Here is a 27455-nt window from a genome sequence, read left to right as displayed (position 1 = left end):
GTGGGGGTCCTGAAGCAGGGCCACTGCCTCTCCCGTCAGGCTCTCTGGAGCCCAGCCCCATCGCGCTACTCCAACAGCACCTCCTTATCTTCTGTTTATTCTCTCTTGCTGAGCCATCCTGCCCCCTGCTTTCCTAGTGTGGCTTTGGGGTGGCAGAGCTAGATACACATGGCCTAATCACATGGGCCCTGGATAGGTGAGCTGAAGAGGGATCCAGGGCTCAGGACGGGGGTAGGTAGAGTCCTCTGACCTGGACCCTGCTCTACTGAGCATGCGTGCCCCAACCCAGCTCCATGCCTTGTAGGTTCTGTCGGCGGCCACGATCGTCGCCAAACACACCTCGGCCCTGTGCAACGCCTGCCGCATCGCATCGTCCAAGACAGCCAACCCAGTGGCCAAGAGGCACTTCGTCCAGTCAGCCAAGGAGGTCGCCAACAGCACTGCCAACCTAGTGAAGACCATCAAGGTAGGTCACAGAACAGAGGTCTTAGTGATCCCTGTGTCCCCTGTGGCACGGGGGAAAGAAGGGTGCAGGATTTAAGCTCTGCTCTCCCAAGACTTGTGTCTCCTGAAGCCTGACTCCTGACTGAAGTCTGTGAGGAGGAGTCCTTATCTGATGGATATAATTATCATGAAAATCCAACAGCCTTGGTCTCCACTAACCCTCTTAGCTGGGGTGCGGGGATGGACGGTGGTTGCCAAATTCTGTACATGAGAAGCTGAGGGGCAGAAATGTGGAAGAGGTTGGCTGTGAGGCATCTCTTGGCATGGTGTTTGGAGACAGACGACACCCTATGTGACAGACACCCTATGTTTACTAGACGGTCTGCTGCCCGTGGGGTGGATTGGAGCACCTTTGCTCTAGGGAATTGCTGGTAGGGGGTCTGCCATTGTTGGTAGATAGAGCTGGACCTAGAGAGAAGGTGGAGGGGAAAAGGGAATGGGAAATTGTGGAGAAATCACCTTAAAAAATCCATTTCATCTATCCTATGGTTTCCGTTTCTGCTTATAGCTGTTTGAATGTTTGAAAGGGAGCATCTGTTTTTTTCAAATAGAGCACTCCATGTTTATACCATGTTCTAGGCCATGGGCTGGTTGAGGGAGGAACAGGGGCAGGGTACCCTTCTGAGGAAGCGACTGCAGTGGCAGGCCTGGAGTATGATAAAGCCACAAATCCAGTGTGCCCCAAGCAGGGATCACAAGGGGGGACCAAGCAGCAGCTGTGCAGCCGACCTTGCAGGGAAATAGCCACAGGCAAAGAGTCCAGAACCCCCTTCCAAGCCTCCAAAGGAGTCTGTCATGGAAGGCAGGCTCCCAGTTTGTGGACACCCAGAGAGGAGAAGGCAAAGCCAATGGCGGGGACACGCTTATTTAAGGATGGTCCCATTCACTGAGATAGGACAACCTGCTTTGTTGCCAGGCCAGCCCTGGAGTAACGGGACTTCTCCTATCCTCTCCAAAGGACATGATACTACACACATCATTTTCCTCACATGTCATTTTCCTCACACTTTCCTCAGAACCACTTGAACCTTGTGGAGAAATCCATCCTCAGGCCAGGCCAGGCAGAAGCAAAGGGGAGAACTCGCAGCCCAGCAGCCGCTGGAAGCTGGTGGGGGGGGGAGCGCAGGCCCGTTAGCCCCATCTGCACTTCCTTACCGTTTCAGCAAAGAGCCTTAAGAAAGTAAAGTCTGCCTATTTGAAGACAATAATAAGACAGGTTGGAAAGAAATTAAAGCCAGTGAGCAGGTGCCCCTGGGATCCTGGTGGCAGCTCACCTTAATTACCGCCATAGTGCATAGTATTCGAAATGAATGAAGCTCGCATTTTTAACCGTACAAACGTACAAAACCTGTTGCAAGGTTTCGGTGCATGTTACCACCCTGTGCTTGTCACTCCCACTGTGCACTCAGGACACTAGGTACTAGCCAGTTAAGTAGCTTTCCCAAGGCACCCCAGCCAGCAAGTGAGTGGCCGGTGAGAATTCAAACCCAGATCCCAGAGCCCCTTTGCAGTCTCGATCCTCCTCTCACCCCGGCATGGTGTTCGAATCCAGACTAACCCAGAAGAAACACCTGGGTCTGTTCACTTGCCTGCATGTCGGGGGAGGCGGGGATGAACAACGGCGGCTGCAGAAGGGAGTGACATCGTTGGCGCTTGCTGTATCATTAGCTGACTTCAGACTTGGCCATTTTCTGATCGTTAGAAAACAGACTAAATTTAGATGGACCAGGGGAGGAAGAAAAGGAAGGAAAACTGTTCTATAGAAATTCCTGGAAACCTTTTTTTTGTGCCTCCTCCTGCTCTAAGTCCTGACCTGTCTCTCTCTGCTAAGATCTCCTCTTCTTTTCAGATTCTCCTCGCCGTGTCAAACCCTTTTTGCAATTCCCAGTAGCAAATGAGCTCTAGTGATGGCCTGAAAGATAGGCCTGTGCGGGAACATCAGAGGAGGGGTGCAGGGTGACCGTTAGGAGGGGAAGATGAAAGCCTCGTCTCTGTGAGCTCCCTGGGAGCCAGCAGCAATGCCCGAGGAACAGAAATGAGCCCATTGCCCCTCGACTGGCTGAAATGGGCTTGGTTTTTCTATTTGCACCGGCTGGCAGGGTTCACCAGGGACAACGAGCCTTGTTTATAATCTACTAATAGGAAAATGGTACTGGTCCTTTCCCTGTAGATCACCATCCTATATACTGAAGAGATTTCCTGTTTTAAGAAATGGTTAAGAATCCTATCATATCATATCCGGGAATAGACCTTCATGAGGGTTATCAGCACCATTAGAATGTGTGTACCTAAAAATCTTAAACCTCTACTGATAGCGTTCTTTAAAATCCCAAAGCTTGGCTCAGTAGGAATAAATACCCGCACCTTCCTCCCAGGCAGAACGTTCTAAACTCCAGCCGTGTCGGAAGCACACAGACCCCTACCCATAGTTGCCTGTGGATCACCCCACACAGGGTCACCGGCCTTTCTTGCTTCAGTCGGCTCATTACCTAGACCCGAGTCCCATGGGTGGAGTGCAGTACTATTTCCCGTGTGCACTTGCTTTGGTGGGTGCCAGGTAGAAGTTGTACAATAGCTTTTGTGTCTCTGAGAAGTGGGAGGATGGCTTTGCCGCTCTCCGCGGAGATGAAGCTCTGATTTGGGGATGGAGCATACCCAGTGTTTATCAAAGATACCAGATCAGAGCTCAGTAACTGATTTTGACTTGACTGTTCAGTATGTCTTCTTGGTCATCCTTAGGTTTGGATTGGTAAAGGAGGTTTTTTTCTAGAAGAGAAAGAAGGCGGAAAACTTCTTGGGTTTCTCTTACACCGATTCTCACTGCCTTTTTCTAAGGTCAGGAGAGAAGGGAGCCAGGGGTCTTGGATTGTGGCTTGAGGCATGAGCTTGGATAGCATGCCACTTTCTGGATGTTGGTTTTATCATCTAGAACATTGGGGATTTGGAACTACAGTCCCAAGTCTTTAAGGTCTTACGGTCCCTTCCAACTCCCCAAAGTCTGTGGATCTGATTGTGGTACCCATGCAGAAATTGTTTCTCCTAGACTCCTGTGAGATTCTGCTAAGGGAACATTCAAAGGAGCTGGCCCAGGGGTCCAGAGGATCCTTGTCCTAACGGGCTCCCAGCATTTGGCTAATTGAACTTACCCCTCCATTGTTGCAGCTGCTATGCTGGACATTCTGTGACAGGGGATGTCTACATGAAAACTCCCATGTAGACCTGAAATGTCACCAGTGAGCAGATTGGCATATTCAGTTTACCTGGGTGGCTCAACCATCCCCAGAGCGGAAGCAGCATTCAGAAATGACATAATATCTCCGTAAGCCATCCTTTCTGATGCTAAGTACAACCTCTAGCGGAAACAGCTTTTCCTTTTTTGAAAATGAACAGAAGTGGTTGCTGTAGCTCAGTGTTCTGTTCCATGTTGTTCAGGATGCTGTGCCATGAATAGCCGTGCACTGCGGGATACATGGCTTTAGTGCCCAGGCTCAAAAATATATATCCTTTCTTCAACTATTGGCACAGTTCATGAAACTGCACAATTGGAAAACCGTTCCTTGGGATTTACCTCAGCTAATCCTCTTTTCATTTTGAAGAAGTTCAAGTAAAGTTGGTGGCTCAACCAGATGCCTGCCTTCCTAAGAAGCTGAGAGGGTTGTAGAAGATAGGAAAGAGGATGGGAGGAGTCTGGAGAGGTAAGAACAGGAGGAAGGAACAGCACAAAGGGGAGGCTTGTCATCTTCCATTGAGCTAGAAGCCACCTCATCCCATCTGAATGGGGTGTGATTGGCCACTGGTGCAGGATTTGAGTTCCTTTGACACTGAAGTCCATTGCTGCCATCTTCCTGCTGTGCTGGGGCCGCCCCTGTTGGGTTCCTGCTGGGTAGCACCCACCCTGTCTCCCAGTGTATTCGCAGATTGCTCTGAAGCCTGCTGGGGCCTGACCTCACCGAGTCAGTGACATTGATGATGCAGCACGATTTGAGGACTAGACACAGTGCGGGTCCCAGGTGCTAACTTCACATTTACTAAGCATGTGAATGGCAGTTAGAATGGAGGCCATACGTGTGAGCAAGAATTGGCATGTAGGGTTGCCGTTGGATTGAAAGAATGGCAGAATTGGTGAGGTTAGAGGAGAGGTCAGTGTCTACAGTTGAGCAGAGGCAAGCCATGCATGGTATTAGTGAAGATGGGAAATGAGCCAGGCTCATGGGAATTCCTCTGAAAAATATTAGCACGGCGGGATGTGTAATTATTGTCCCGAGCTGCCAAAGCTTGATCGGAATGTAGTTGTTATTCAGAAATAGCTTTTAAAGCATACGTGCCTGCCTACTCTTGCCTTCCTGAAAAATAGAAACGCTTTCATCTCGGATCTGGTTTGTTTCAGAATGCTGGGGCCTCTGGTTTTTTGTTCACTAATTGTCCAAATTGGCTTTTACATATTGCTCATAACAGTTGAATTAAAAGTTTAATTGGTCATTTAGCGGGGAAATTTATATTCTTCTACAGATATAACTGCCTTCTCGAATGTAGCCCTTTGCTGGGAGGAAGGGATGCTATATCCATGTCACAGGCTGTAGGTTCTAACAGTCTTGTTCTTCAGGAGATGGGGTCTGGGGTTGGGGAACCTCGGGTCCAAGTGTTAGCCCCCTGCTAGGCAGCCTTTCATGAACCACAGGCTGTGTTCCTGTATTCTCCTCGTCTAGGTCATTAATCAGCAATCTGACTGATCACTCAGTGCCCTTGTGTTACTTTGCTACTATTTATTTAAAAAGCTATTGAAGCACAAGATGGATAGACAAAAACACACATCATATGTGTAGATCTCAGTAAACTAAAGTTGAATACACCTAGGTAACTATAGCCAGATCAAGAACTAGAACATGACCGGCCCCCAAAAGCCTCCTTTGGGCCCCTTAGTCTTACCTGCTCTGAAGGGTGACCTGACTGCTAACATCTTAAATTAGTTTCACCTCTTTCTGGACTTGGTGTAAATGGAATCTTACATTAGGTACATTTTTATGTCTGGCTTCTGTAAATACTATGTTTATGGGATTTGTCCATATTGTTCAGGGTAGTCCTAGTCCATTCCTTCCCAATGGACTCCACTTTGTTCATTTCAAAATGGCAGATTCAGAAGCCCCACCTCCGTTATTCATTCAGGGGTATCCAGTAAAAGTTAGAAAAAGTTGAAAGTTCTATGCAATGTAAAGTATTTTTATAATTTGGGAGGGAATAGACTTAAAGTGAAAATGGAGGGGAAGAGCCCAAATTGGGGAAGAAAATGGTTCAGCTGCAAGGTCATGTGAGTGGGAAGTCGATGGACTTTGAGGTCAGCTGCCATGGGAGCCACATATTAAACTTGATTTCTTATGATTGCTAACTGAGTCACTCTGCTAGATGGCTTGATCTCTCCCATTAGTTCTTATTTTTTAATGAATTCACCAAACACTTTCAGTATTCCCATAAAACCACGTTCTTCCAGTTCTTCCCATAAAACCACCATTCTTATGGTGGCCAGGAGTGGTTTGTGCATCTGCATGGATCGTGTCTCCATGTTTCCTCCCACCAGGCCCTGGATGGGGATTTCTCCGAAGACAACCGCAATAAGTGTCGCATTGCCACTGCACCCTTGATCGAAGCTGTGGAGAACCTGACAGCATTCGCCTCCAACCCTGAGTTTGTCAGCATTCCTGCCCAGATCAGCTCTGAGGTAGGGAGTCTTTGAAGCAAAGGTAATATTGGGGTCTTTGGCTAGTCTGTGTGGCACCGAATGAGCATGAACAGTTAAGAACTTCAAAGGCTCTGTCTTATAGGGCGTTATTGTTGCTGATGACGATACGTGCACAGAGTTCATGAAACTCAGGGTATGCCCATCACTTAAGTGGTAATGTGTTAGCTTTATGTGTTAAGAACAAGCTCTGTGTCCAGGTTTGGGGCTGATTCTTTCTTGGTATGTGCCATATTCACAAATGATATTTAAGAGAGAACGTGGACTCAAGTGCTCGCTATCCAGGCTCTGTGTGAACCAGCCTCCATGGTTTCCTCACTCTGAATCTCTTTCTGAAGAACACAGGGAGTGATTGGATAAAGAACAGGACCTTCCAGAGCCCATCTGATTCACTTAATCTGGGCATTTCGCCCTTGCCCCTTCTGCTGTCTGCTCCCAGGGCTCCCAGGCACAGGAACCGATCCTGGTCTCAGCCAAGACCATGCTGGAGAGTTCGTCGTACCTCATTCGCACTGCGCGCTCCCTGGCCATCAACCCCAAAGACCCGCCCACCTGGTCTGTGCTAGCTGGACACTCCCACACTGTGTCTGACTCCATCAAAAGTCTCATCACTTCTATCAGGTGAGTTTCTCCTCCAGAAAATGCTAGGCACCTGCATCGGAACAGGGCAGAAGGAGGATAAGCCCAACAGGACTTCGATTTAACAGCGAGGTAGCCGATCGTTATTATCATCTTCTTGTTTGGCTCTTTGGCACAACAGTAGCTAACTTAAACACTCACTCTATGTCAGAAACTGTGTTACCTTATTTCTTCATCACAACAACCTTGTGACGTGAACAGTGCCATGGCCACCATTTTACTGAAGAGAGAATTTAGGCAGAAAGGACTTAGGGAGTATTCCCATGGGCATCCCCCAACCCGGTGGGCCTAATGCCAGTCCTCACCATTGTACTCCACTGTCTATACCTAGGAGCTTAGGCAGGGAACACCACTGTTTAATTAGCAGGATTTGAAGTTACCTTATTTTGCTAATAAGGCAAAAAAAATATTCTAGTTCCCACGGTATCTCTTGAGCATCTCTGAACTCCTTGATGATGGTACGAACCTAAAAAATCCCTAGAGTTGGTGTAACATCTCTGAAGTTGACCAGCGTTAATACCCCACAGCATGGAATGCGTTCTTTTCCTTAGCTGTACTTAGCTTTTTGATTGCTTTTGAGACTCAGCAGCACTGTTCTCTTACCTAATGCCTTGTAAAGGGAAATCCACTAAATATCTGAACTCCTACTGTAGGACTTTGTGAGTAGTATGCCATGTGGAGAGTACAGTATGTTTGCCCTGGAAATAGTCCTGACCTGTTAAAAAATAAAAATAATAAGGGTCCTATGCTTAAGCCAGTGACATCTAAAGAGCTTGATCAGCAGGTGCCTATCGTCAGCCGGAAATGAGGAACAGCATCATAGCCATCCCACGAGAAATACAGTTAACAGGAGTGTTAAATGAAGAAATGCATGGGCTCTGCAGAGGCGTGTTCCCAAGCAAGGGCCCGAGATCCACCCTTGAAATGTAGCAATCAAACGTGGTAGAAAGTAGACAGGGGCCCCCAGCCCACCTTGCTGTGGCAAGCTGTGGGACTGGAACCCTGAGGAATCTCTTTGAGCTGCCCTGTTCCTTCCAGGGACAAGGCGCCTGGACAGAGAGAGTGTGACTACTCCATCGATGGCATCAACCGCTGCATCCGGGACATTGAGCAGGCCTCGCTGGCAGCTGTCAGCCAGAGCTTGGCCACAAGGGATGACATCTCTGTGGAGGTAGGCCAGGGCTCTGTGGCCAGGTCAGGGGTCTCTGGAAGTGCTCAACGACGTCAGCACCGGGCCTCAGGGGGTGGAGAATGGGACCGCAGTGCATTTTTGATGTTGGCATTTTGTCACTGAAGCACCTTCTCCTGGAACCCACCTGGGAAGTTTTTGGTGGAAGTAAGGCACAGGCTGAGTAGAGAAGGAGGGTTTGGTGAAGGAACCCATGGGCTGCTGGTGTGGAAATGACGAATAGGGTTAAAAGTTGGTGGGGGGAAATGATCAACGTCAGATGAGAGTGTGTCAGTAAAGTGTGGTTACCGTGCTCAGTTTCACATATCGGTAGAGCAGGGCAAGGCGCGTAAATGTTGACTGTTTCCTTGTCACGTATTATCAGTGCATTTTTTGACCATGGGGCGTATTTAGCATTAAACTCTACACGTCTGGTCCATTCAGAGATAAAGGGTTCTGTCCTAAGTTACCCAGTGTCCAGTGTTGCAACACCTTTGCATTCTATTTTTAATTCAGAGCCATGGCCCTTTCTTGCCGATTTTTTCTATTAACCTGTCCAAAGGCCCTTGACTCATACTTCTTCCCTCTGTCAGAAGTGCCTGACACTCGGGAGGTGCTTAATAAATATGGATGGTCTGTTTACTGACATGTCCCCTACCGCCCCTGAATTCATCAGCAGTGAACTTCGCCCGCTGTCTCTAAGCAGTGGGCCCAGAGATGGTCTTGCTCATTTTTATTAATAGAGCTGTCAATTTTACTCCAGCTCGGCCCCTCTCTCCCCCTGTCGAGAAAAGAAAGACGAAAAATCCTCCTCCTGGGCAGACTGTTAGGCTTTTGGTCACCCTTTTATTAAAGGAGGGCCCTGCATGCAGAGCAGTGCGTCTGTCCGAAGTGCCGGCTTGATGAATTATTACCGAGGGAGCGCAGCCTTTGCTTATCACCCAGATTAAGAGACAAAGGTGACCGGCACCTCGGAACCGCCCTCTCGGGCCCCCACCCTTCCACCATCCATTCCAAAGCATATCCTCTGTCTTCCCTTTCTCCCTAGGAAGAAAAGCCCTTCCTGAACTGTGTGTGCTCCCTACTAAACCACATTTATTTTAATAAGCCGTCTGTAATAAGATAGTGGTGCTGAGATATTCTTACATTGTTTTTAGGGTTTGGGGGAGTTTTTTTGGTTTTGTTTTGTTTTGTTTTTGTTTTTTTGAGAGAGCAGGAGGGAGGAGCAGAGGGAGAGGGAGAAGCAGACTCCCCGCTGAGCAGGGAGCCCAATGTGGTGCCCGATCCCAGGACCCCGGGATCATGACATAAGCCGAAGGCAGACGTTTAAGTGACTGAGGCCCCCAGGCGCCCCTATTCTTGCATTCTTGACTATAATCCCACGACAAGCAGAAAGATGATAGTGAACTAAGTAAGATCCTTAGAAGTTTGGGTGTTTCTCTCCACCTTCCTCCATCTTTCTATCTGTCTCTCTTTTTCCTTTGTATCCCTAGGTCTTTGTTTTCCATGTGGCAGGTTAGATTGCTCTCCTCATGACCTAACCTCTGCCTGGAGCCGCCAGCCTGTACGCAGCATTGTTCAAAGGGAAAGCAGCACAGCACGGGCCGGAGTCTGATTTCTGACAAGCAGAGCATTGTCGCTTTGTCAGAAATTACCCCGTTCCTTGCTGGCATGGGAAGAACTAAAATGTCCAATGTTGTGATCTGTTAACCCTGAACCCATCAAGCAGATTTCCAAGGAAGAGTCCTACAAAGGATCTCATCTGTCCTGCTCCCAGCTGCTAATGTGCACCCGGGAATGCCCCATCTCCCTCATATTGCAGCATCATCCGATGCTTGGCCTCATCTCTCCATGGCACGAGTTCTGTTCTGTTCTCTCAAACCTGAGAAGAAATAGCTTGGGGGTGCGATTTTTAATGTTTGCTCCCACATCACCAAATACAGTGCTCTTAGAACCTGAGCTGAGTTCAGGATAACTTACCTGGCATTGCCAGTGTGCTGTCTGGGAAATGGTCCTGCTTTCAGAGAGCTGATCTCATTACCCTAGGACCCTTTTCTCCCCTCCCCTCCCCTCCCCTCTCTCCTCTCCTCCCTGAAGGGGTTCTTAGTTCTGAGGACACAGCCACCCGGATGTTTCCCCAGACGTTCACTCTCCCCATTCAAACAAAGTTGTCTTCCCTTTTTGGAAGGGAAATGTTCCTTATTTCCAGTAGTTACTTGAAATAACTCCAAGTAAGGATACCAGCAGCATCACATAATACTGTGTTTGGTGTGAGTGAGGAGCCAGTAGGAAGAGTTTTCTTTGGGCCTGCCTTGTGTCACTCACTGGAAGTGTGGGGGCTCTAGCCCAGGGGAGCCGAGGGTCCCTGGGAAGGGCGAGGTGGAGTGGTGGCTACGTGGTTCACGCAAGAGAGATTTTCTTTATTACAGATACAGTGGATGTCTTGGCACCCATTTTGCATGGCCCCCCTTTGTCCTTCTCATGGTCCTTTTTATTTTTAAACCATTAAGTCTACATGGTGAATTGCGGTAGGGTGAATTTGACAGCTCTCTCTCCTTATCAGGCCCTGCAGGAGCAGCTAACTTCCGTGGTCCAAGAAATCGGGCACCTCATCGATCCCATCGCCACAGCAGCGCGGGGAGAAGCAGCTCAGCTGGGACATAAGGTAATGTCCCCTGGGAGGACACCCTGCTGAGGGTGTGCGGGAGTGATGAGGGGGTTGGGGGCGTGGGCTTGGTCACTGACCACCTCAGGATCTCCTTTCACCTAGAGTCCAAACAGAAACTGGAGTGACAGCTTTCGGGCAATGGCCAGACTTCCCAGCCAACAACACATTTACAGGAATCTGCCACTCTAGACCTTTACTTGATGAGCCAGAGACGAACGTTGACATTGCTAGTCTGCCATCTGCCGTCTTTTGTCCCTGGCTGGCTGGCCTCATTCTCGCATGTGTTTAGGGGTATATTTTTCTTCCATGGCTCCTAATAGTGCCCGTTTGCACATGCTAGGGAGCAGAGCAAACTTGGAAACTTCGCTCCGGCCCACTCCAGAGGAGCCCCTCCACTGAGAGCTCATACCCACATCGGCCAAGTGCTGACTAATGTTTTGTCTATTTGGGGTTCATTTAGCAAATCCTTCAAGGGTCCTTGCCTTGTCCAGCAGCCTGTGCCTCAGCAGAGAGAGGGCAAAAATTGGATTTCTAACAGCCTCCAGGGTTTCCTAACATTTATCAGTGCGGACGTCAGTATCGATGGGCATATCCAGAAGACCCAGTAGCCAAAATCTTTTCAGCAGGTATTGATTTTAGAAAATCAGCTTTCTTGCTTCTTCACATTGTGGAACATCTGAAGGGCCTGCTACGCTTCCTGCTGGTCCTGAGGAGAGGTTTTTGAGATGTACAATGTGGCAAAGCATGGGAAATTTCATTTCTCGGCTGAGTTGTTTTTTAGTGAGAAGACGGCTTGTCCGCCTGTGTGAGGTAGTTTGGAGGGTCGAGGGGTTGGCCTGGGGGCCCGGGCTCCGCCAGCCGGTGGGCTGGAGTGCTGCCCACGTGCCTGCTGCAGGGAACTGAGCCTTACAGAGTAGCCAGACTTCATGTCGTCCGTTACTTTTGATTCCAGTAGGAATTTTGTAAGAAACCATATCTAGATTTCTAGGGCAATGATCCTTGTCCCTGTCCATATGGTGTTAGCATGGAAGATTAATTCCTATATCAATGGGTGGCGTCAAAAGAAAAATAATATATTTGCTTTACTTGAATTGCAAACTTACTCTTGGCCCTTTGGCTAAACTCATCTCACTTTCTGGAAGGGAGTTCTGGATGAAGGAGGCCTCTGGCCCTCTATCCAGGAGAGTCCTGGACAGGGAATTGATCCCTGCCTGGTTCCAGTTCTAGAAATGACGACCCTCAGGTGTGGTCCTAGGTCGGCTTCAGATCACTTGGGTGATACTTGCAAATTTTCAGACCACAGGTATTAGTTGCCTAGAGCTGCTATAACAAATACTACAAACTGGGTGGGCTTAAACCAACAGAAACTTAATCTCTCACAGAAGTCTAAAATCAAGGTGTCAGCAGGGCCGGACTGTTTCTGGAGACTGTATGGGAGAATCTGTTCTTTGCTTTTCTAGCTTCTGGTGCCTCCGAGTGTTCTTTCACTGTATCATGCCAGCATCTGCCTCTGTGGCCACGTCTCGTGTTCTTCTGTTTGTCTTCCCCTGCTCTGTCTTTTATTAGAATACTTCTTAACAGATGTAGGACCCACCCAAGTAATCCAAGATGATCATTTGGAGATGTTAAATACATCTGCAAAGACTTTTCTTTCCCAGTAAGAGCATACTCACAGGTGCCAGGGATTTGGACACAGACATACCTTTTGGGGGCCACCACTCAACCCTTTCTGCCACCCTAGGCCTGGTGAAACAGCATCATGTACCAAATACTCAAAATTCTGTGTTCTTTCAACTTCTGTGCTAACCCAGGTAAAGCTAGTTCCTACTCTGTCATGTCTCGAAAACGGAAGTTGTTACAGTTTTTTCTGAGCTCCCGAAGTACAGGAAAAAGAACATCCTTTCAAAAACTTCCGCCCACAATCCATGAAGAATAGTGACACCTAGCACTTACTGAGTGCCTACTACATGGCAGGCATTGTGCTAAGTACTTTAATATGTGCTCATTTAATCCTTCTAACAATCTGTTGGAGCTTAGTGCTATTATTAATCTCCATTGTATGGAGAAGGAAATGGAACTCAGATAACAGGAAGCAGATTGCAGAATCTTTCTCATTAAGGAATTGACCCACAGGATTCAGATCCAGTGGCCCTGACCCTGGAGCTTTCTCTCACCAGCACCAGGCCACGATGCCTCCACCCGCAGCTGGGTTGTGTTTAATCAGTCTCAGCACACAGCAGCCCTTGATGTTGTACAATTGCATTGATGACATGTACTTCTAAAACTAAACAAGTTAACCTAGGGGGCACCTGGGTGGCTCTTAATTTCAGTTCAGGTCATGGTCCCAGGGTCATGAGATCGAGCCCTACATCAGGCTCTGTGCTCAGCGCACAGTCTCTTTGAGATTCTCTCTCTCCTCCTTCCCCTCCACTTATGTGCGCTCTCTTTCTATATAGTTAATTATTTAAATCTTTGGGGGAGAAAATGAATCTAGAAAATATGTCAGATTCTAAGGCATTAGACATCTTAACTCCTTTAACACGTGACCCATCCTGAGCCCTGACGCCTGATGACCCGTCAGTGCACTGTGGTTCCCTTTGATGGTGATAACTAGGGCCCTTCTAGGGGAAGAGGATGAAATTCAGGCAAATGTGCTGGCCTGATACCTGGAGTTGTGCAGACTGGGTCTTACACAAAGGTGTTTGGCCGAAGCAGAGACTGGGGCCAAAATCCAGCAAGTCATGTGCTTCAGTATCAATCATGTCTGCCCCAAGGATAGGCAGGCCCTTTAAAATTTATACCAAGCACCATAAAGGCCACCAATAGCCCTATTCAAGTGCTTTGAAACCACCTGTAAGGAACAATAACCGAGGACAAAAGAGTAAATGTATGTTGATTGCTGGCTGGTGGCCTGCCTCGTTGTTAGCACTAGTGAACTTTCGTATTTTGGACTCCCACCTTGTCCCAGCCACCACCAGCCCCACAAACCCCCCGTCCCCTGCTTCGTTTCTGACTCAGCAACCGCACCACTCATGCCAAGTGGCCTTCCTGCCCACGGTTCCATCACGTCCGTTCCTCCTCCACACCATGGGAAGAAGCATTAAGGGAAATGGCTGGCTAGAGGCTTGAACTTAAATACCCTTGATGGAAATAATTTAGCAATTAGTAATTGGCAAACACTATGGGGAGCAGAATGGAAAAGTGTGATCAGGGTCATGGTGTTTTAGCTGAGTGAGACTGATGGTGGTGTCTCAAGCAGGTCCAGCAACTGTTAAAAGCTAATGTTCTAGATGCTGGGTAGATGGGTATTACTGTAGTATGCTTGGACTTTATTTTAAATACCTCATGGAACCACAAACAAATACCAAACAGTAAGCTTCTAAAATCCAGTATCACAGCCCTAGCGGAACTGGGCTGAAAAGGAGAGGTAGCGAGCCGTGGAATGGAAGGCGGGAGCCTGGGCTGTGGACTAGGACACGTGTTTCCTGTCACGGCTCCACGTCGTGGCTGCGTCAGGTGGAGAATTTATTTCACCCACCTAAGCCTTGGTTTCTTCCTTTGTATATACCTCATAGAATTGTTCTGGGGAACAGATGAAGCGTGGTCAGCCTCTAGCAGAAAGCCTGGAGTGTGGGATATGCCCAAGACATGTCTGTGACATGTGACCCTGCCCCGCCGGTGGGCTCTCCTGAGCACAGAGGCACCGTGGCATCACCTCCTGGGGAGGCCTAGGCGAGAACAGTGGTTAACCAGCTGGAGAGGCTTTTCTCTTCTCCCAGGCTGGACTAACCATGAACAGAACATTGAGACAGATGCAAAATCATGTTTGCTTTTATTGCAAACCCACATTAGGTCAACATGCTCAAGGTAGAGGGCAGTTGGACTGGCTTCTCAAAAGCCTTAGCTCTCAAGCTGCTTCTCTTCATGGCCCCGTTCCCCTTCCCCTCCCCACTCCCCTTCCCCTCCCCGCTCCCCTTCCTTCTGCATCCTTAAGATTCTCATCTTTGGCTCTTTAGAAAGCTTTGCTGTTGATGCAGTCAAAATTTGTAAAATTCTCACACCCAACTCTGGATCACAGAGCAGATTTCTTAACACTTCTGCCTGATGAGAGACAAGACAAAGAGCTCCCCAGAGGAAGTAAAATGCAAGCGAGAGTTCGTTAATGAGCAAGTACTTTTAAAAGTAAAACTGAGCAATGAGTAAGGTCTGAGGGGCTCATGTATAACATGAGGGCTCTAACTCCTGATAGTGCATTTAATAATAGAAAAAAAAAACAAAGTAAGTTTCAGCACGTCTACCTCGCCCCGTGCATCATCCCATCCCTGTCTCAGACCCCCCCTCCCAAGTGGGGCCCCTAAAGGAGATACGTGGATTTACATGATGCATCTGTGGTTTTTTGTCTTGAAAGGTGACACAGCTGGCCAGCTACTTCGAGCCCCTGATCTTAGCTGCAGTTGGTGTTGCCTCCAAGATTCTGGACCATCAGCAGCAGATGACGGTGCTGGACCAGACCAAGACGCTCGCAGAGTCTGCCCTGCAGATGTTGTATGCAGCCAAGGAAGGTGGAGGAAACCCCAAGGTATGGTTCAGAATCCTGGGACCCACCTAGGGCTGCTGAGAAGCTCTCAGATATTCCTCGGGATTGAGTCCCTCCAAGGATAATACCTCCAGTTCTTGGTTGATAGTATGTGACTTCCCACTCAAAGGTGGGAGATAATCTTTGATTGACCTTCCAGGGAACCTTGAAGAGGAACGTCAAGAAGTATACCTAATTAAGCCTTTTTGTTAAGTGATTTTTTTTTCCCATGACAGAATACGTAGGCAAGCATCCTTGGGAAAGAAAAACATTGGGTGGTTATTTCAGGAATAAAAATTTAATACCTGCCAGGCACCTGCTCAGTGTTGACACCCGACTTGGGCAAAGCAAAGTTCAGTTGTCTTCGAGAGAATATCGTTTCCGTTCCTGAAACTCAAGTTCAATGCAAAACGTAGGACAAGGTCACCCATGGCATGTGTTTCTCTTGTCTTGGATCAGCAGTTGCCTATGAAAATCTCCCTTACTAGTTCCACCTGGGACATTTCCTCAGCCTGATGTGTCTTGTCACCCAGCTCCTTGAAGTAGCTGAAGATGGTGACGGCACGCCATCTGCTCTCAGGGGTGATATCTGTGTCTGAGTGATGGTTTTACTTGTGAAACCATCTTGTGCCATAAGTTCCCCCAGGGTTCTGGTACCTTGAGAGGAGGTTGGAGGCTCCTCCTGCTATTTGTACCTTCCAGCAGGTGCCTCCATGTAGTCAATCTGAGCTTCCTGGGCCCTCACCTCAGCAGCCCGTGGGAACACGGGTTGGAATGATTTATGTGGGATACTTGCCTACAAGCTATAGGAATCCCTATGATGTGCATATTATTTTTAGTGTGCTTTGTTGCAGCTCTAAGATCTTCACATTGGTAACATGGTACAGCAGAGAAGATTCTAGAGTAAGAGTCAGAATCACAAAATAGTAACCTTGGAGCTCACGGTTACTGACTGAGTGCTGGTTCTATGTCGTCTCTTCTACCCTATATCCTCTTGATATTTAATCTTTGTAAAAATCCCATGGTGTATGAAGGTGCCCACTGTACAGATGTGGGAACTGAGACTGCTTAGGTAAGTCATCCCACATCACAGGAGAAGTGGATGTGGAGTCAGGACTGAGCCTACACCCTCTGGAATCAGAAGCCAACTGCCCACAGCAAGGGCTGGAGAGAGGTCAAGCAAAGCTGCGGGCAAGACGCCACATGTGGCTAGTCGGTCTCACAAAAAGAAAGTATTTGGCACACGAGGGTGGCTTGAGGCATGCTAGCAAGGAGGAACAGCACATTCAAAGGTGTGTATAGGGTTATAAAAGGATTGTGGTGTCTTTGGAGAATAGTGTGCAGTCTGATGTCCATGGAACATATAGAGAGTGGGGATGACCAGCAGGGAAGATAGACTTGGTTGTGTCATGACCACTCTCCCCTCCCCCACTGTAAGACCTTTGGGCTTTATTGTAAGTAGTGAGGACTTAGAACCCATCCTGAGTTGAGAAACACCGCTCTGGTAGCAGCGCAAATAATGTCTTAGACTTGGGTTTTCTGTGTTCAGTTTTTCCAGTCATGTATCTGGCAACTACTAAGAGCCTAATTCTTGGGCCGCTAAAAATACTGAGAGCCAGCCAGCACCCTCAAGTTGTTCTCAGTCTTCGGAAAAGAGAGGAGGCTTGTTGCCAAAATGGTGAGGTTGCACAAAAAGAACAAGAATGCCCTTCTGCCTGATAGCTCAGTGATAGGTGCCCCTGAGTTTGCCCCGCCCCCCTTGCACCTGCCCCATGGGAGGTGGAGGGGGGTAGCACTCGCCTTCCAGACCCAGTTCTGGGTTATCTTTTCTCCAGGGCTGACTGCCACGTGGCTCCAACCCTGACCTGAGAGAATTTCATTCCCAGCAGAGTAATTCCAATTAGGACTTTTCTGGGTGTATAAGATATTAGCATATCTGCTTAGACTGCAAGTTCAGAGCTCCCTGTGGAATTCTGTTTTATACCAAGAAATTCAGAGTCAGGAGCATGTGTAGTCAGCACTGTAAGCTTTACAGGACATCCTCTGCTTGGGAATAGTGGCTGGATGTGAGAGTGGGACAGTTTTCAGTGTTTGAGCTGAAGCGCTGGGGACAGGCTGAGACATCATGGTGAAGGCAGGACAGGTGTATGTGTCTTTTCCCCTCCCTGGCATTCTGCATTCAGCCTGTGCTCTGTCTGCAGACCCCGACAGGCTCCCTAGAACACTACAAGCTGGGTTTGAGGTCCTTTCTTAGGAGGCTTAATGCAGAGACATAATCAATCGCCTTGGGTGCTATTCTTTGGGCAAACATTTCCTAGGTGTTACCTGCTAGGTCTTAAGGGATGTGTGTATGTGTGTTAAGATGTTGTGTGTCACTGTTTGCAGAGGAAATGCAGTTAAATGATCATCAGTGGTTCTGATGTGGTGTAAAAGAGAATAAGCTTTGGAGTCCAACATAATTGGATTCAAATCCCAGTTCTGCCTCTTGCTAGCAAATTACTTCATTTCTTTGCTTCCCCCTCTAAACAGTGGGGTTAATAATGAATACCTCTCAGGGGCTGTTATAGAGATTGACTGAGATAATGTGCCTGACACAGTAGGTATTAAAGAAAGGTGGGGGGGAGGAGGGAGGGAGGGAGGGAGGGAGGAAGGAAAGAAAAAAAAAGAAAAGAAAAGAAGCAGCCCCAGAGTCCGGTGTTAATGAATCCTGGGATCATGAGGCATTTGCTGGGTAGCCTCACCCTCACCCCACCAAGCCCCCTTCCACACTCCCTTCTACCCCACCCAGCTCCTCCCAACATCCTCCTTGAAGGGCCCTTCCTGCCTCTTCTGCAGGAGACACCCAGCCCTGTGCACTGCTGGGCAGTTCTAATGATCAGTCGGGTTTTTTTTCCCCTTCTGCTAACGTTGACTTATGTACCCCAACCCCCCGTGGCCTTCTCCCATTTTCCAGATTCCTGTGATGTCTCTGCCTGCTTTACTGGCCTTTGTAGTTGAAGCACTAGAATACAGAAATAAGGCTCCCTTGGAAGTAGACTTCAGACATGTTTCCAAAAAAGAAGCGAGTCTGATTTTTCTCCTGTGTTGTGCCATGAGGAGCCTTAACAAAGAGCCCCTCCAGAATCTAAAATAATGACCTCATTGTTGAGCCCTCTGAGTCCACTTCCCAGATTGCTGGTGGGCTTTTAAGGATGCCTTAATTGAGCACCTGCCGGGTCTTTGGGTGGCTGAACCCATGTGCCAGGTGGCTGGCATGTGTGATTTGGACGTGGTTATGTGGTAGAGGCGAGGTTTGCCCTTGGAGCTGGAGGAAGCGGCCCTGGGAGAGGCTCGGAGTAATTGGAGGAGGCTTCACAGCCTCTCAGCTGATCCATTAAGGGTCTGTGACTCAAATATGGGGAGCGAAGGGGAGCCGGCCTAGAGAACTCCTCACAGGAGCAGATGGGAAGGTAATTGTTTCTGGGACAACCAAGGGCAAGGATGTGTTTTTGTAGGTTTAGATGCCCCAGTGTGGAGAAAGCGTCCTTCACATTTTCCAGGGAGTTCGGAGAGCAGTCTTGTGACTCACTGTCACTGCCCCCACAACCTGCCTCTTGTCCCTTCCTCAGGCCATGGGGGATAGCAGACACGTGGCCAGCAGTGCTCAGGAACATGTACTCGGCTTCTGCCCAGAAACGTGCCCTCTGCTTGAACGTGAACATTACAGCATTCCTGACATTTTCGTGCCACCCGTGATGATCTGATTTCAAGTGCGATTTAGAGAAATACATACCTTTCAGTTTTACTGTTTTCATCCATATTTGTATGAGGTGCTCTCTTGAGAGGGTCATGTGCAGAAAATGTCTCCTTTCAGACTTCTGTCATCAAAAGCGAGCAATCTGCACATTTTGTGTTTTACCTTCTCTATACCATGAAATCAGCCATCAACCTAAATTACCAGTTTCCCTCCCTCACATCCCTAAGAGAGAGCTCTGTGCAGCCTAACATACTCAAGACAACCATCCGTGGTCTGACAGAGGCATAGCTCGTCAGAGGCCCTATGGAAGATGTCTTCTGGATTCCCTCGGCTTTTCCGTTCCACACACCGAGCCAGTTCCTGGGGCTCACACGGCCTCCTCTTACAAGTCCTCTCTGTCAGTTAGCCAGTCAAAAGAGTTACATTTACCTTCCCTCTCTGGCCTCCTAACCTTCTCGTCCATCAGAGGGAAGGGGCAATTTCTTGTGCCTTTGGAAGGGGCGTCTCCCTTTCAAAGCCACTGCGTGGCGGAGTTGGGGGTGGGGAGCAGCACCTGAACCAGTGTGATTCTGACAGTGACTACCTGGTGTCAGGTCAGATTTTCCAGGTTAAGGGCACAACCCAAGTTCAGGTACCAGCCATAAGATCCCAGGTTCCCAGGCCATCCTCACTCTGACCAGGTAGCTCCAAATTCCAGGGGTTCTCTCTACCCCTTCAGGTTTAATAATTTGCTGGAATGACTCACAGGACTCGGGAAATTGCTCTACTTACTATTACCATTTTATTATAAAGGCTACAAACCATGCAGAAGGTGAGGTCTGGGGGTGTCTTAAACATGTCCCAAGGATGAGTCACGCTCTCAGCTTAGTGCTGTCCCTCACCAACTGGGGAAGCTCACTCCAGCTCTGCTGCCCAGAGTTCTATTGGGATTTCTTTCTGTAGGGTGGATCGAATGAATCTAGTCAGATGACCAGTGATTCAGTCTGCAGCCCTCTCCTGTCCCCCAAGGTCAGGCTGATACTCTGTTGCTCAAAGCCACAACCCTCTAATCGCATGGTTGGGCTCCCCAGCGTGGCCAGCCCCCATCCTAAAACTGCCTACAGGCCACCCTGAGTCCCCTTCTTAGCCTAAAATAATGTGTGGTCCTGCCACTGTGAAGCACAGAGGCAGTCCTTGACCACTCGGGAAATGCTAAGCACTTGAAGGCTCCCTCCTAAGCACCTAGAACAAAAATCAGCCAAATGTTTGACCATTTCCCACTGGCTGAGGTCCCAGGGTTGGGCTCATCGGGTGGCAAGTGCTGAGTAAGGGCGGCCCAGCCAACTCTGGGAGAGGTAGCAAATCCTGAGGCCCCTTGCCTTTGCCACATGGTACTTGGGGGCCGTCCCCTTGTTTAAAAGCACCCTGTTTGCAGGGAGAGGCTAAAACTAGAGGGCATATTCCCTAGATTAAGGTTTGTTTTTCCAGTAGCGCTGAGAAATTTGACGTGATCTGGCCATCTGCTCAGCTTCCTTTTGACCAGTGGCATCCTTTCAGCAGATGGCCAGCCGGTCGGTGGCCTTGGTTGGCCACCAGATCCATAAGCTTTCCTGCTGAAGCTTCCATTTTCCGATGGCGAACATCGGAGGGGTCCCTGGCGGGGACGCTATCCGACTCTTACCTTGCGGTGGGTTGTGAGGGTGAACAGGACACGCACAGTGGGGATGAGCACAGTCCCTGGCACCAAGGAGTCCCTGAGGAGTGGTGGCAGCGGGCCGCTCTTCCTGCTGTTCAAGGCTTTGGTATTTGCTGTTGTTCCCAGTGCCCTGCCTGTCACCGAGGGTGAAGCATTATCTGTCTGTCAGATGCTAAAATACCTGACCGGAGATACAAGAACAGAGATTTTGCCGCTGGTTTGAAAGTCACATTGGGCCCTCAGGCGGGGCTCGAGGGCAGGGAGGGAGGGCCAGGGCCTGTTCTGACTGCCCAGGAGCCCAGTCTCTGCCTCAGCTCTGCCATCCATGCCTGGTTGGCAGCACAGAAACAGATGGTTCCATTTATTTCTAAACAAGCCTCTCCAGAGGAGAAATCTGCACCAACACCCTGTGAAGGTTATCTTTTAAAAAAGAAGAAAAAAAAAAGAAAGAAAATACCTGTGAAAGTAAAAATGAATGTCTCACTCTTTACCTTTGCCCCAACTCCCCACAGTGACTTGATCAAACCCTTCATTTCCTATGAACACTGTGCTTCTAGAGGGGAGTAGAGCCAACTGATGGCAAGGAGCACGCAGTCTAGTTGGGGTGGGGGCTGGGTTGATGGAGAGGTGAGGGAAGGGGGGCAGGAGCCGTGTGGCATTCACCATGCCAGACACTTCCCATACAGTGCACTGTTCGGCTCCTCTTCACAGTCCACATCCTTCCTGCCCCTGGACCTTTGTACAGCCTGTGTCCTCCTCCCAGAGTGCTCTCCCTTTCCTCCTCACCCCATCAACTCTGCTGGATACTGGTCTTCGCTTCAACCCAGACACCTCTCTGACCCCAAAGCTGGCTTCGGGGCCTTCTCAGGGGCTGTCGCAGCTAGCTGTTGCTGCAAACAAGCCATTCTAAAACTTAGTGACTTAAAACAGTACCGTCTGAGAGTGATCTCTGGTGGGTCTGCCGATCCATGGAGCTCAGCGAGGTGGTTCTCACTCGGAGTACCTCCTCCCACTGCCACCAGGTGGCGGCTGGGGCTTGAGTGACCTGAGGGCCCGTTGCTCTGGGGTCTGGTGCTTAAGCTGAAATCACGGAGATGCTCAGGGCCTGGGGCTCCGTGGGCTGCCCTTTGTACCTCTGTGCGGTCTCACCGTGCAGTCTGCCCAGCACACGGCCTCCTTTCACAGAGGCCGAGGCCTTGACAGGCCCATGTCCTCAGAGAGAGCTGAGCAGAAGCCGTGTCGTGTTGCAGTATTGAGCCTCAATTCCCCATATCCTTTTTTCTAAGGCCTTCACCTCTCTGACTCCAGAGTTGCTTCTCAGGGCTGCAGAAATCCAAAGGAAAGCCAGTGAGACCATGAGGAGAGAGCCATCCAAGGAGGGCTGCTGGAGGAGGCGGTATTTAGGCTGGGCCTTGAAAGAGGGCTAGGATTTGCATGGGGCAAAGGGAGGAGGCAAACACAATAGAACCAGCTGCTACAGGCTATTGGCAGAGGGGGAGAGGATGGATCCATGAGGAGGCTGCCAAGGAAGCGGGTGGAGGGAAGAAGTCCTGAGAACGACTCCCTATCTGAGGTGGGAAGAGTCAAGGGATCTTTGTTTCTCAAGGCTCTTTGTCCCTGTTAACTTCTGAGTTAATTTTTGCCCTAATGGTCAATAATTAACATTTGCATCCCAACACCTTGTTGGTGTCTTGATGTGACCATCCATGGTCCACATACTTCACATCTTGTCACGTGTCATTTTAGAAGACCTGGATTCCCTTGGCTTTTCCGTTCCACACACCGAGACAGTTCCTGTGGCTCACACAGCCTCTTCATAGAAGTCCTCTCTTTCAATAAATGAAACAAGCTGGGATCGGGAGGAAGACAAACCATAAGAGACTCTTAATCTCACAAAACAAACTGAGGGTTGCCGGGAGGAGGGGGGTGGAGAGAGGGTGGTGGGGTTATGGACATTGGGGAGGGTATGTGCTATGGTGAGTGCTGTGAAGTGTGTCAACCTGGCGATTCACAGACCTGTACCTCTGGGGCTAATAATACATTATATGTTAATAAAAAATTTTAATATATATATAGATATATATTTAAAAAGAAGACCTCTCTTTCAGTTAGCCAGTCAAAAGAGTTACATTTACCTTCCTTCCCTGGCCTCCTTAGCTTCTCATCACCAGAGGGAAGGTGCAGTTTCTTGGACCTTTGGAAGGGGCGTCTCCCCCTGAGGTGTGTCAGGGCAGCTGCCGCCACTGTGTGGGGGCCGATTCTGATGCTAACTACCTGGCATGAAGTCAGGCAACTGCTACTAGGCTGTTCCTTTTTTTTTTTCGCCCAAGATTTTATTTATTTATTTATTTATTTATTTATTTGAGAGAGAGAGAGGAATTATGTGCACGAGCATGGGGAGGAACAGAGGCAGAGGGAGAAGCAGGCTCCCTTCTGAGCAGGGAGCCCGATGTGGGGCTCAATCCCAAGACCCTGAGATCATGACCTGAGCCAAAAGCAGACACTTCACCGACGGAGCCACCAAGGCACCCCTAGACTGCCCTTACTATAAATATATGCTGCAGGTGTCCATATCGTCTCATTGGAATTCTGCATAGTGTTGTTGTAATTATTCCCATTGTGCTGAGGAAGCCATGCCTAGGACCGCTTAGCTAGTAAGAGGTGGATCCAGAGCTAGAACCCAGTTTTTCTGATGGCAGGACCTAGGCTCCTTCTGCATCTGTCTCCCATTGAAGGTGTTTTTCAGGAGCCTGGAACCACCCGTTGTTTCATCTTTCATCCATTCATTTACCTGGCGTCTCCTCGGTGCGTGATGTGCTTGCAAAACTCTGGCAGGCGTTGGAGCGTCTCCGAGTTACAGTCAGAGGGAACTTGGGAGCACTCGAGACTTTGCCTGCAGAATGTCAGTCCCTGGAGAACTTTGCTCCCTCGTCCCTCCAGGCTCGTGGCAGTGTAATTTGTGACATAATTCCAAAGACTCTTCATCTTTCCACAGATGTATTTCTCCTCTATGTCACTACATTGCCACAATCCAACCTTATTTGCAGGAAGGGAATTCTAGAGTGTTGTGCAGCTTTGAAGAGAAGTGCATTTGTTGTGAACATGTTTTTTCCCTTATATTAGGTTTTGGTTTTTTCTTAATTAAACCTGTAAGCTTGCGTCATTGGGAATCAGTGGCATTCTCTTTCTATCATCCTGGACAGATTAACATAAAACTGGTCCTGTCATAGGATGCTGTTTGATATTGCAATTTTGTTTTTCCTTTTGATTATAGAAAGACATCTTTTTCTACTTCTCTTTCTGATTTGTAGTGATTTTGCAAACAAATGTACCAACAGAAAGAAAAGGAAAAATCCAGAATCCCTGTCGTGCTCCATAATGGGGATAGAGTTTTGTGTTGTGTTTTTTTAAGGTTATACCTAAAAGAAGTGAAGTGATTTCTGAGGAGACCGAGCACCATTTTCCTCTGCTTATGGAAACTTCTCACAGTCCTCTTTCTGCTTTCCCTTCTCAGGCCCAGCACACCCATGATGCCATCACAGAGGCCGCCCAGCTCATGAAGGAAGCCGTCGATGACATCATGGTGACACTGAATGAAGCCGCCAGTGAAGTGGGGCTGGTGGGAGGCATGGTGGACGCCATTGCAGAGGCCATGAGCAAGGTAGGCCTGGGCTCCCAGATGCTCACCTTTGTCCCTTGACCCCGGTTCCTCCTCGGTTTCCCTCAGATGTGGTCCCTAGGTGCTTTTCTCTAAGGAGCAGCCAGTCAAAGCGGATACCAGTGACCGTCCTCTTTTCCTGAGGGTTTCGATCAGCGTACACACATCCTATCCTCTGTCCTACGTGGTATTCATTCTTGGTTATTCATTCATTACTTTGGAAGCCACTCTCACCCTGTCTTCTGGTTTTACACAGGGAAAAATAATGGTGATGGAGAAGGTATCATTGGTTCCTTCACTTACAAAATGGAAATAGGTATTTACCTCCCCTGTTTACCTCCTAGAGTAGTTATGGGGAACAAAGTCCAAAGTGAAATAATGAAGGGATTCCCAAGGGCTGGTGTTCGGAGTGGCTCCTTTGGAATCATGGGGAGCACATTCTTGGGCCCTACCCTAGACCTAATCAATTGAAATCTCTGTGGACTTGAGCCAAGGAATCTCTGGATTTTTTTTTTTTAATTTTATTTATTTATTTGACAGAGAGAACACAGGCAGGTAGAGGGAGTGGCAGGTAGAGGGAGAGGGAGAAGCAGGCTCCCCACTGAGCAGGGAGCCCAATGTAGGACTCAATCCCAGGACACTGGGATCATGACCTGAGCCGAACACAGATGCTTAATGGACAAGCCTCCCAGGCACCCCAGGAATCTCTGAATCTTTTAAATCCCCCCCATGGTTTTGGTAGCCAGATGCAGACACCACTTAAGTAGTATGTGTGAAAGCCCATAGTGAACTCTTGCAGGCAGTGGGCATGGAAGACAACGTGACAGTCATTAATCCTCCAGTGACCCGTTGGTGGTTGAGCTGGATGAGTAGGGACTGTGACGGGAGAGTATCTCCTCTTTCCTCAAGGAATCCTTCACTAGTCATGTCAGTTTGATAGTCATTAAAATTAACAATTGTTCAGCAACATCTCATTTCCATTCTGTGATAGCACCGCCAAGAATTTTAGATTTTGTCCCTGTTTTGAAATGTCCATTGTCAGATTGTGAATACGTTATTATGGTTTTTCAGGATAATAAGTGGTCTTTAATTGCTAATTTAGAGAAGATTGGTTGGTTGGTTTCTCCATAAAGAGGTGATAGCCTGAAACTATAATTAGGATAATTCCCCTTAAACATTCATTATGCAGTCATTAGCAGACCGAGAGAGTCACGAGCCAGGCGGGGATGCCAGGACTCCTTTAGACACCCCGGACGGGCCTTGTCAGATCACTCTGGTAATTTTTGCTGTGGGCTTCTCATTCCTCAAATATGGACAGTTTGGCAGAAAATGAGTGAAATTCCCCTCTTTCTAAAGCTTTTGGGGAAATCTCAATGGTTGTGTTTGGTTTTCAGGACATCAGAACACCTGAGCTTTGAAAGTAAGCCATGTTTCAAGGCCTCTGGGTGGCTTAGTTGGTTAAGCATCTGCTTTTAGCTCAGGTCGTGATCCTGGGGTCCTGGGATCGAGTCCTGCATCAGGCTCTCCACTCACCAGGGAGACTGCTTTTCCCTCTGCCTCCCACTCCCCTGCTTGTGCTCTCTCTTTCTGTCAAATAGATAAATAAAATCTTTAAAAGAAAAAAAAAAGAAAGTAAGCCATGTTTCCATGAAGGATATTAAATAATGGAGCTCAAGTTTTCTCAATACAAATTAGAAATTTAGGTGGCTTTTTTTCTCCCTAGGAGAAGGTATTTTTCCAAATGACTCTAATGATAGGTAAGAGTTCCAAAATCTCTGGAATGTGGAAGTCAGATTCTTGAAGTCTTTTTCGATAGCTGCTGAGCCTTGCATACCAAGATGGATTTTCAGTAAAGAAAGCAGCACTTGCACTGTCTGATGTCAGTGGTGGGACAGCTACTCTCTCACTCAGCCCAGGACACTCCCCACTCTTTTGGAAGGGCTGGGAGAGAAGTCTGGCATTACCTGATAGCAATAATTAGGAACTTCTAATGACAGGATCCACAGAGGCCAGTACAAAGGGCTTCTTTCTGCCATTCTGCAGAGTATACAGTGAGGGTTTATTGGTACCCCCAAACTCCTCCTACCCAGACCTGATAGCCGTGGTTCTACCCAGTGCCTCTTCCACATTCTCTGTTTGTTGAGCCTACCCCAACCTGCCCATTGCTGCCCACTTTGTATTCAGTAATACTCCAGGGCCTTTGAGCCCATAAGCAGTAAAGTGTTAGAAATAGGGCATTTTCTGAGTTTTGGTTATTTGGTCACAGCATTGATAGACTGTCATCATCATTGTCTGAAATTCTCAGTCATTGAGTGACTGGCAGAAAAAATGAGTGACCCAACGTTGAGTGTAACTTGGATGTAATTTGTGCCCCTTTTGGTGCTTCTGCCATGGAGGTTCATCCTGGAATTCTCTATGTCTAAGCACCAGAAGGTTTGGGAATTGATAGGTTAACATGAAGTAATTGGGTTTCTGGGTGACCTTGGACAAATGACTCAAGCTCTCTGAACCTTGGTTTCCCTATTGAGTGAGGTCAGTGGTTGGTTCTCAGTCTTGGAGTTTTTGTGACCCACTACCTTTTCTTTGTTTGCTTCTTTGTTTGAGTTGTTGGGTGTTGATGGTGGTGATAGTCTTTTCTTCTTTCTGACCAGGGGAGGGGGTTAAAGAGACAAAAAGCCTGCTCTCTGCATCACTACTGTTTCATAACGGAAAGGTCATGTTAACATCCCCCTCAAAAAAAGTAGGAAGGCTATAATCTCAGAACAAAGGAGAGTTCTTTGAACTAAATAAATGTGAAATTTTTAAAAAAATGATCACTTTGTTCTTCCCTTTCTCATTGTCTTCGGACTGGCAGGTTGTGTTCTAAGCTTCCCTCCAGCTCCAGCTCCTGGTGTGTCTGCTCTTAGGCTGTGGCTCATACGAAGTCTCCCAGCCGTTGCTGGACACGTAGAAGATGCCCAGTCAGTTTATACCAAGTGATTGAGTCCACAACTCAGTCCTCATTTGACCAGCAGGACCCCCATAGTGTGACGGAGATCACTGGCAGCAGCTTATTCCTTATAAAGAATCCCGGAAAAATCCAGCCTGGAGTCCATGTTGA

The 27455-nt window shown here is 48.3% G+C and overlaps 1 protein-coding gene across 4 annotated transcripts in view; it reads left to right on the top strand.

Moving 5' to 3' along the window:
• The window catches only part of TLN2 (talin 2), a 412475-nt gene that overhangs the window by 324049 nt on the left and 60971 nt on the right, over positions 1-27455 (top strand). For all 4 annotated transcript variants that reach the window (XM_032864802.1, XM_032864799.1, XM_032864801.1 and 1 more), the window contains 7 exons: positions 305-466; positions 6077-6217; positions 6675-6856; positions 7913-8045; positions 10606-10707; positions 15119-15289; positions 24212-24358. In XM_032864802.1, the coding sequence (XP_032720693.1) occupies positions 305-466; positions 6077-6217; positions 6675-6856; positions 7913-8045; positions 10606-10707; positions 15119-15289; positions 24212-24358 (1038 nt within the window). The remainder of the gene's footprint in view (positions 1-304; positions 467-6076; positions 6218-6674; positions 6857-7912; positions 8046-10605; positions 10708-15118; positions 15290-24211; positions 24359-27455) is intronic.

This window comes from Lontra canadensis, unplaced genomic scaffold (assembly GCF_010015895.1).
Source record: "Lontra canadensis isolate GAN:19392208 unplaced genomic scaffold, GSC_riverotter_1.0 scaffold28, whole genome shotgun sequence".
Taxonomy (NCBI): Eukaryota; Metazoa; Chordata; class Mammalia; order Carnivora; family Mustelidae; genus Lontra; species Lontra canadensis.
This window is presented reverse-complemented; position numbering and strand designations above follow the sequence as displayed.